Source organism: Rhea pennata, unplaced genomic scaffold, assembly GCF_028389875.1.
Source record: "Rhea pennata isolate bPtePen1 unplaced genomic scaffold, bPtePen1.pri scaffold_183, whole genome shotgun sequence".
Lineage (NCBI taxonomy): Eukaryota > Metazoa > Chordata > Aves > Rheiformes > Rheidae > Rhea > Rhea pennata.
Window position 1 is genome coordinate 1 of NW_026907652.1, and position 9,727 is coordinate 9,727.

The window sequence follows — 9,727 nt, forward strand, 5'->3', positions numbered from 1 at the left end:
GGAAAAGCTTGAATGAATGGCAAAAGGAGCTTTACAGGCATATCATGAAAGGCAACTACGAAGCCGTGATCTCAATGGGTAAAGACTGGCTGGGGTTTGCCCTGAGCTTCCTGACGTGCCAGGTGTTTTCAGGGCTTGATGGATACCAGCACCCCTGTGACTATCAAATCAGGGAGGGTGGATGGTGTGGTGGTGTGGTAATGTGTTACGTGAACTTTCAACAGCAGCCCTGGAATTTAGAAGTTCAGTCCTTACAATTTTAGTTTAGCAGTGGATGGCTATCACAAGAGCATCGCTACAGCGGCCGCATCTCACTGACAGTCTCAGTGGCCCGTAGGAGCTGGGTGAGGACCTGGGTAGTGAGGAGGAGGGGAAATGAAAGGACCCTAAAGCTAGGTAAAGGTGGGAAAAGGGGAGATTCTTATTCTATCATGCAAAGATCCACAGATCCACTGTGCTGGGTGCATCAGCTGCTTGCCGCTTGGGGTGGTTCCTAGCAGCAGAGGGGTACCCTGCCTCCTGAGGTTCCTTCCAGTCTTTTCTGGAAGCAGTTCTTCCATCTGCAGAGCATTTTGTAAGGAAGGAGAGCAAGGTTTGTCAGCTGTCTGCGTTGGTACTCTGTCTAATCCCTGTCTTAGCCCCAGGGAGGCGTTTCATGTGCAGACCGTTGTAGTGGCTGTTCCGGCAGCTGTCAGGAATTAAGCTGGGGAGAGCTAGGGGTGAAGGCAGGCCCTGCCGTCTGCTTTCCCTTCTCGTGGCTCAGGGCAGCGCATTCAAGGCTCCAGGAGTGTGCTCTTCTCACTGCTTGCTGTCCAGGCTGTGAGGAAATGTTCTGACCTGTGCTCACCTGTGTGGACATGTCACCCTTGTGAGTGTTTTGGAGCACCTATGTGTATCTTGAGAAATGATCTTGCCCTGGCTGAACATGAGCGCCCAGTGCATGGGAGCACAGACATCTTTGGTAGACAGGAATCGACTCCTTGTGTTCAGATCACTTGTATACAAGCACACCAAACTCTACATCCTGCCATCCAAATCTGGCTGATTCATATCTTTTTTGTGGGGAGAGTTAGGGGTGGGAGGGAACATAGGGGTCTGCTGCAATCCCTGTGTACAAGGGAGAAGAATAAATATTGCCCCCCATTCTCTTGTTTAAAAAACAACCTTGCATCCCACTTTAGAAGCACAGGAATGTAGCAATCCTACTGAAAGGGATCTGTGGATCTGAGCCTGAAGCTTAGGAAAAAAATGTATCTGTGCTTAATCTGCAGGTTTCTTCTCTTTGAGTAATTGGGTTCTGAGGCCCTTATATAAGGCAAACAGCTCCACCAGAAGTGGTGGAAATTGATAACCAGAGACTTGCATTTGTTGTTGCAAAATGAAATTTTCCACTCTCCATACTAGGAGAGATTGTGATTTCCCCTTTCCCCCATCAAAATCTGCAAACAGCCTGTGACTCGGAAGAACAGGATGGAACAGTTCTGGCTGTGGAAATCCTCGGCTGGAGGGAACTCTATGGGGAGGGCACTTCCTCTCTTGCCGTTGGCTGACAGGTCTGGTTCTGTCCCCAAGCTGAAGTTCCCTTTGTAGTGGATCCGCGGACCTTAGCACAAAGGAGAAGAAAGGAAGTCTGGAGGTAAGCACAGATGCATTTTCTTATTCTCCTCCTCACGCTGCAGGCTGGGAGGTGCTCCTCACCTGAGCAGAGTGTGCTCCTGCAATCCGCTCATGTTCCCAGGGCCCAGACAAGGTGAGCGGTGCAGATGTGTGAGAGCATCTTCTTAAGCCTCTCTTTCCGTTACCCGTCATCCCCAGCAGTGAAGGAAGGTTGGTGGGCAAAGGTTTAACAGTCTCTGTCCTGCAAGGGCAAAGGAAATGTTCTAACATTTTTTTTTTTAACATATAGATGCTGCTATTTCTAAGCCTGACCTTCTGTCACGAATTGAACAAGGAGAGGATCCTAATGCTGAGGATCAGGGTGACTCTGAGGGAGAAACCCCTACAGATCCCAGCACTGGTGAGCTATAAAATTCCTAGGACTCGGTGGGAAAGTAGAAAGTGGACATGTGCTTATCACAGCCTGCTTGAGCTCTTCCGCTTGCTTCTGTTGATGGTTTTGCCAGGGTTGTCCTTGGGTGGAGAGGGGGCTTTGCCTTCATAGCTCTTACCTGATGTCATCTCTTCTGAAATCCTCGGCAGAGCAGCTAGAAGTTGGGAGTGTAAACTCACATCACTCCTTTACTTTGCACAGAATTTTCCTTTCCTGGTCCAGATGAGAGCTCGTGGAATAAATACGAAGAGACTCTGGCTGAAAGTCATGAGGGCTCTGAAGAAGAGGATAACGCAGAGGTTGCTAGTACATGTGAGTCAGAAGTGCATAGCTTCGCTGAGCGCTGCGCAAAGGTGGAATGGCCGAGGGGGGAGACAGGCACGGGCTCAGGCTCTTGGCACGTGGTGGGGATTGCCCAGGCGTGGGATCCTGCCTTCACTGTGATTTCTGCCAGGCTTGCTTCAAGGGTCAGCATGGAAGCTGGATGACAGCCATGGCAGATGGGTAACACATGTGCAAAAGCTGCAGTACACAAGCAGCAAGGCTGTAAAAGCAGCTGCCGGCAAGGGAGTGCAGCTCAGTGTACAGGGTCGGGTCAGGCAGCAGAATATTGTGTTTGTAGTCTGGTCAGCTTTAAGCTGGAGTGTGCATAGTGCAGGCAAACTTCAATGGCTTTAGCAGCAAAGAACAATGCGTAAACTGGTGTGCTTCACAGATTTCTGTCTCAGCCGAATGTGAGGCTTATTGTGGGACAGCAAAACGTGCGGTCTTGTCCCTGCCCCATCATTTCAAGTCCCTGCTCTGAAGCACGGGAACGCGTAACTGCTCACTTAAGGAAAGCTTGTTAGGGTGTGGTTTTGGTCTCCTGGCCTCGTTCTCGTAAGCAGCTGAACTGTTCTGGCTGATGCTTTCCCAAAAACTCAGCCTGATGAAAACAAAGTGGCCCATTTTCAAACTGCGAGTTTAGATGTTTGGCAAAGCGATGAGCAGCTGAAGAGTCCTGTGGTAGGGAGTGCTGAGCAGCCTTCTCTGTGCACAGAAATACTGGGCACATCTCTGCCTTCCTGCATTCTACAGAAACCTGTTACTTTTCAGACCTCTTTCTACATTCCCAGATCCTCTGCGCTCCTGTCGTCCTCTGTTTGCCAGGGTTCTTGGGATTTGCTTTGAGTTACTGGTGTTTATGTTATGGAAGATCCTTCAGCCCCTGGCATGTGCACCATACAAACCCAAAAGGAAAACGGGATCTTCCCCTTCCCCCTCTTTATTTTGCAGTCCTAAACTGTACGTTCTCAAAGGTCTGTTCTGGTTCATCTCCTGCTGAGAAACCCTCTTTTTTTCTATGTCTAGCTATATAGAGAGGTCTCATCATCATATTATCTGAGCTTTCTCAAGAAGTCAAAATATTCTGGCTTTATTTGTATTCAAGTACTGCTTAGATAGCTCCCACATGGGACTTGCAACCCTGTAGTGTCAGGTACTGTTTGTGCAATGCAAAGACCACCTCTGCCCCAAAAGATCTTTCAGTCTAAATAGTGAGGCAGTTGTTATCTCAAAGAAATGACATAACTGTCTCTGCTCTGTCAGATGCACAGCAGTGTGATGAGGAAGGTCCAGAGAACCTTGAGCTTCCTAGCTCATTAGCAGGAAAATGGGAAGATGTTTTCCCAAACACTGAGGAAGAGATAAAGCCAACCAACAAGAGTCGAAGTGGATCCACCCCACAGCAGAGAAACGCAACGGGCAATGGGCTGAGGCGATCTGCTCGCCGTGGGAAAGACTTGGCAAAGAAGGACACTCCTGAGGATGCAGCTGCAGTAGAAGGGCCATACATCTGCTGTGAATGTGGGGAGAGCTTCCTGGACAAGCAGCTCTTTGCCACACACCAGAAAGCCCACGCAGGTGAGGAAGCCTGCACTTCCCTGGAGCAAGGAGAAAGCTTCAGACAGAAATCCAAAACAGCTCCTCCACGAGCCCATGGGCCGTCCCGCTCCAAACCGTCCAAGCGTCCCGATTCAGAGAAGAGCTCTGGTCTCAAGTACGGCTTTGTCAGGCACCAGGCTAACAACATGGTGGAGAGGCCGTACACCTGCTCCCAGTGCAAGGAGAGCTTCAGCCTGGAAGTGAGTCTTATCTTGCACCAGAAGCTTCATACAGGGAAGGGCGACGGGCCGCTGACATGTACCTACTGCGGGAAGGACTTCCGGGACCTCTCCAAAGCCATCCGCCATCAGCGCATCCACACAGGGGAGAGGCCTTATCAGTGTACAGAGTGTGGGAAGAGCTTCATCCGGAGGGATCATCTGCTCAAGCACTGGCGAGTCCATACCGGGGAGACTCCATACCAGTGTCCTGTGTGCGGGAAGCACTTCCGCTACAAAGAGTCGCTGAATTGTCACCAGAAAATCCACTCGCGCAACCCCCGGCCCATGGACGACTCGCAGCCCAACATGGAGTCAGCAACTCAAACTGGCCATTTCTGTGTGAAAAAAGAAACTAAGCAGTAAAGCTGCTGTGGGTGGCAAGGGCAGAAGGGCTCGCAGTTACGATACAGTCTAGCAGGTGGACAAGCAGCATGATGGGAAGTGAACTTGTATCGCAGCTAATCCGTGTGGTTGTGCTACAAAGCCCGCTTTGTTGAAGCATCAAAGGAATTCCTCTTAAAAACTCTCGTGAGAAGGCCTAGGCACCTCGTCAACCCTACGGGGTTACATGGGACTTCCGTAGTGGCGTAGGCCTTGTATTAGTTGCCCCCTACGCAGGTTTGGATTTTGCCTGTAGAGAATAATCCTGAGAGATTCTCTGGGGCCCTTATTTAGCAGGTGTTTCCCCACCTATCTTTGTGCATATTGAGGAGTGACATGCTTTCGCTTTCGTTCTTTTCCACTCGTTTCACTGCAAGGCTGGAAGCATGAGGAAGGGAGGGACGACACCATCCCCAGGCAACTGGCCGCTCACTCCAGTTGCGTTGACGCACCTCGAGCAGCAGCCCTGTGCCATGAGGCCGAGGCTGGGATCAAGGGGAGAGAAAGGAAGCAGAGATGCGGTTAGGGACCTGGCGCAGAATTTGTGCAAGGCAGAAAAGCAAAGAGGAGAGAGTGGCAAAGAGCAACGTGAGAAAATGTAGGTGTAAGGAATGGATGGGAAGGACAAGGGGCTATTGACGTTGGAGCAGAGACTGGAGCAGGAGGAATCGGGAGGGAAAGTACATCCGTGTGTAGAGGCACAACCAAGTACCTAAACCGAAGAAGAGATGTCTCTGTTCTTGAAGGATGTAACTGGCACCAGTCAGGCTTTAGTTTCCCTCTGGCCCAAGGGAAAGGTGCCGCTGGTCTGTCATACGAACTCCTGTCAATGAAGGCGATTTTATTTTTTTTTAACTGGGTTTGGTCTCACACTCAGGTAAGTCAGACAAGTGAAAGCAACTTCTCCTAACCCCTGTAAAGAGCTGTTTGGTTTTTTAGTTAATCTAGAACTAGTGTATTATTATTATTATTATACAATGAAATGTGTGGCACTAGATTTCACAGTTGATCTAAAACACTTAAATGTATGAGGTAACTGACCAGAGGTTTTTCAGATGTCTATGTAAATATTGGTTGAATTCTCTAAGAGCTAAGTGGTATTGTTCCTGAGGTGACTGTAAGTAGGTGTCTCTTCCGCTGTGTATTGTCAGCTGCTGGTTTGTGATCGTGTTTTGTAATAACTTTTGTAAAGTCTGTCAATACAGTGTTTCCATTCGGAAGCCCATGTGGGGTGAGTGATCACAGCCCTAGTTCCCCTTGCTTGGCCTCAGTATTTCATCCTCGCTCTCCCTTCTGGAGTGATGACTTCAGCACACTGGCGTGCACCTGGCTGTTATTTATTAGCGTTTTCCAGGTAACTTGTTGAACTGATGAACTGCACAAGCTAAGCTGGGTCTGCTCAAGTCTGTTGTTGTCTGTGCCAAGCATCTGAGGAATCAAGTCCTGGAAACGCAGCTGTTTGGAGCAGCTCTGGGGCAGCTGTGTGTGCTGACGGTTGGTGTTCAGCATTTGGGATTCCTGTTTTTAAGCTTTTTCTCTGCTGCCGTTATGGCTAGAAGCAGGCTCTGGTTGTACGCCTCCAGGAGCTGGCCTGGGCCACGCAAGCGCTGCCGCAGCGAGGGCTGAGGAGTCGTCTGCTGCCGCCGGACTCTGCTCTGCAGCTGGGACAGTCCCTTGCCCTGAGAAGTGCTTGTGTGTGGCTGCAGCAGCCGCCCCGAGTATCGCAGGCGCAAGCTGAGCTGCAACGTCGCTGCCCTCCGGCACTGACTTTGGCCCGCTGCGGCGGGCACGAAGGGCCCCTCGTGTGCCCCGAGAGGGGCTGCGCGTGCTGCGGGCTCCTTTTCCTACCTCGCCCAGACAGGGTGGCGTGGTCCCCGCGGGGCGTCCCTGCGCGGCTGGAGGCGGCCCGGAGCGAGGGACCGGGGCGCGCTCGCTCGGCCCGCCGCCCGAAGGAGGGGTGGCTGCAGAGCTGGGTGGCACCGTGGACGCTGCGTTTACCTCACCGCTTCCTCGCTCGCGCGTGCCCGAGCTCTTTGTATCAGAGCTGCCAATAAACTGTTCCTGCCAGGCCTGGCCCTGTAGGGCAGCGCGGGGTTTTGTCTCGCGGCACCGGGGCCTCGTGTCTCGGGCAAAGGCAGCTCTGATGGGGTTTAGCCACAGGCTGTCCTGGCTCGGCTCCTACGTGCGCCCGCGGAGCCGTGCCCGGGAGCAGCAGGGCCCCGGGGGCTACGGGGCTGGTGGGGAGCAGCCTCCTGGGACGGTCCCGCTTTCCTCCAGCGGTGCATACCACCGCCAGTGCCCAGCTGGGCAGCGCCCTCCTGCCTCCGCCCCAGCATCTCGACCCTGTGCAGGCCTGCGCTGGGGGGCGTTTGTGGAGGGGGAGCCAGCACAGCCCCGGGTCCCTGCCTGAGGCCTCCTGCTTCGGCACTGGCTGGTGGAAGCTCCTGCTTCCTCCCCTTTCCCCTCTGCACGTAGCTGTGGAGCAGCCGGTCAGCTCCTGCTCCGGCACCAGAGCTCCACCGGCTGCGAGAAGCGGTGGGCGGATGGAGGAGGCAGCACTGTGAGCACCTGCCAGCCGGGGCCCCGCGTTTGCTGCCTCGCTGCAGCAGTCACTGATTTTCAGTAGTTGAAAGTCGTGTCATCAAAAATAAAAGCGGTCCCGAATGAGGTGTGGGTGGTGGCCGGCGAAGCACAGCAGGGGTTGGGGTCCTCGTGGCTCCACCAAGCTGGCACCGGGCAAGTCGCTTCAGCCCTCTGCCTGTGCTCCGGCATTTCTTGCCTTTAAGCGCTTTGAGGTCGAGCTTGTAAAACGAGCAGCTCGGAGGCGCTGGTGGCAGCCAGAGGCCTCTTGGCCATGCGATCCCAGGTTCTGGCGAGCTCTGACCGTGCCATAGCGTGCTGCAGTGAGCAGGCGTCCGGCAGCCTGGGGGCTGCCAGGAGGAGCCGCACAGGGCCGTGGCGGTGGCACCGTGAGACGCTCGCTCCCTGCGTGCGGCTGTTGGTGTCCGCAGGGACTGTGGTTTCCAAAAGCTCCAATAGATTTGGGGCTATTCCCAGCCCCATGTCACCTGCTGCAGAGCAGCTGAAGTACTGAAGGGTGTCCAGCCTGTGAGCCCAGACCATCCACCCGCTCTGCTCCTCCCTGGAGGTCCCCTGTCTCTCCAGCACGGCTGGTTTCCTCCCGTTGCTCCCAGCAAGGACATGCAGGAGTTGAAGCAGATGCCTTAAGGACCATCCTAGGGTCACACCTAGCGTCCTCCCCATGCTCAGGGACAGGACGTGGGGATGGGACCACCGCAGCAGAGAAGCCTTTTTGACACCATAGCGGTGTCATGGCTCGGCCTCACCAGCCAGCTTGCCCTCAGGGATCTGGGGACCAGTGTTTGGTTATAGCTGTTCCTTGGCCAGGCAGGGACTGCAGGTGCAGGATTTGCCTTCCGAATGTCTGTTCCTGTGAGGAGGGAGGGCTCAACCCACAGTCCTGTCTGTTAAAGGCTGTTCCTGGAGGTTGTCCTCCATCTTTCCGCAAACAGCACCACTTCCTGGTGATCTGAGCACTTGGTCCTGCCAGCTTGCCCTTATTGTCACCATGGTCTGGAACCTCCAAGAGGAAGAAAGCCGTGCACCAGGAGGCTGCCTCTATGGGAGCCAGGACCATCCACGTGGCTGTGATGGGATGGGATGGGACGGGACAGGACAGAATGGAGGGGATAGATGAGATGGGTTGAGATGAGTGGGATGGGACAGGACAGGATGTATTGGATGGGATGGGACAAGACAGATGAGGTGGGACAGAGGGGATGGGATGGGATGGGACAGATGGGACAGGATGGGATGGGCCAGATTGGGTTGGGTTGGATGAGATGGGACAGGGCAGATGGGATGGGGAAGATGGGATGGGATGAGAATGAGATGGGATGGGACAGGTTGGGCTGGGTTGTATGAGATGGGATAGGGCAGACAGGATGGGCCAGGCTGGGATGGGCTAGGAAAGATGGGATGGGCCAGGCTGGGATGGATGGGATGGGACAGATGGGATAGGATGGGATAGGATGGGATGGGTGGGACAGGGCAGATGGGATGTACAGGATGGGATGGGATGGATGGGATGGGACAGGACAGGACGGGACAGGTGGAATGGGATGGGACAGGATGGATCAGATGGGATGAGATGAATGGGATGGTTTGGGATGGGATGGATGAGATGGGATGGGACGAGATGGATGTGATGGGATGGGACAGGATGGGATAGATGGGATGAGATGAATGGGATGGGATGGGACGAGATGGATGTGATGGGATGGGACAGGATGGGATAGATGGGATGGGATGGGACGAGATGGATGTGATAGGATGGGACAGGATGGGATAGATGGGATGGGATGGGTCAGGATGGATCAGATGGGATGAGATGAATGGGATGGTTTGGGATGGGATGGGACGAGATGGATGGGATGGGATGGGACAGGATGGGATAGATGGGATGAGATGAATGTGATGGGATGGGACGAGATGGATGTGATAGGATGGGACAGGATGGGATAGATGGGATGGGACGGGTCAGGATGGATGGGATGGGATGGGATGAATGGGATGGTTTGGGATGGGATGGGATGGATGAGATGGGATGTGACAGGCTGGGCTGGGCTGGCCAGAGGGGACAGGGCAGGACAGGCAGGACGGAGGGGGGGCTGGAGCAGGACGAAGGCGACGCTGGGCCGGGGGGGGGGCAGCGGCGGGGCGCGGTTGCCATGGCGACGCCGCCCGCCCGCCGCCATTTCACACCTGGGCCGCGGGGCGCGAGGCCGCGGCGGAGCCGCGCAGCTACCGGCCCCGGCCCCGGCCCCGGCCCCGGCGCCGCGGGAGGGGCCGCCAGAGGGCGCCGGGGGCCGCGCCGCGCCCCGGCCGCGGCCGCCTTGGGGGGGGCGCGGTCGCGGGGCGGCCCCGGCGCGGCCATGGCGGCGCGGAGCCCTGCGCAGGTACGGGCCGGGCCGGGCCGGGCCGGGCCGGGCCGGGCGGGCGTGGGGGCTCCCGCGGGCCGGGCCGGGCCGGCGGGCGGGACCTGGGGCCGCCGCTCCCCCGCGCTCCGGGACACGCTGCCGTCGAGGGGCGCGGCGCGGCGCGGCGGCCGATGCGGCGCAGCCCGGGCCCC

The 9,727-nt window shown here is 55.5% G+C and overlaps 1 protein-coding gene across 3 annotated transcripts; it reads left to right on the plus strand.

Annotated features, from left to right (window-relative positions):
* Nucleotides 1-6: 6 nt before the first annotated feature.
* On the plus strand, nt 7-6,644 carry LOC134154254 (zinc finger protein OZF-like). 3 transcript variants are annotated; one of them, XM_062600996.1, is made up of 4 exons: nt 7-78; nt 1,907-2,017; nt 2,252-2,362; nt 3,638-6,644. In XM_062600996.1, exons 1-4 carry the CDS (start codon nt 45-47, stop codon nt 4,555-4,557), a joined length of 1,176 nt encoding a protein of 391 aa, XP_062456980.1. In that variant the 5' UTR covers nt 7-44; the 3' UTR covers nt 4,558-6,644. The 3 variants fall into 3 exon arrangements, with proteins under 3 accessions (XP_062456980.1, XP_062456981.1, XP_062456979.1); XM_062600997.1 differs by lacking the exon at nt 7-78 and adding an exon at nt 1,657-1,750; XM_062600995.1 differs by lacking the exon at nt 7-78 and adding an exon at nt 1,665-1,827.
* The last annotated feature ends 3,083 nt before the right edge of the window (nt 6,645-9,727 follow it).

Bases quoted from the DNA above. Each gene is read 5' to 3' on its own strand.
- LOC134154254 (XM_062600995.1), top strand. From the start codon at position 1,764: ATGTGTGAGAGCATCTTCTTAAGCCTCTCTTTCCGTTACCCGTCATCC. The intron at 2,018-2,251 runs GTGAGCTATAAA...TACTTTGCACAG, and splicing joins CCCTACAGATCCCAGCACTG to AATTTTCCTTTCCTGGTCCA. The intron at 2,363-3,637 runs GTGAGTCAGAAG...CTGCTCTGTCAG, and splicing joins CGCAGAGGTTGCTAGTACAT to ATGCACAGCAGTGTGATGAG.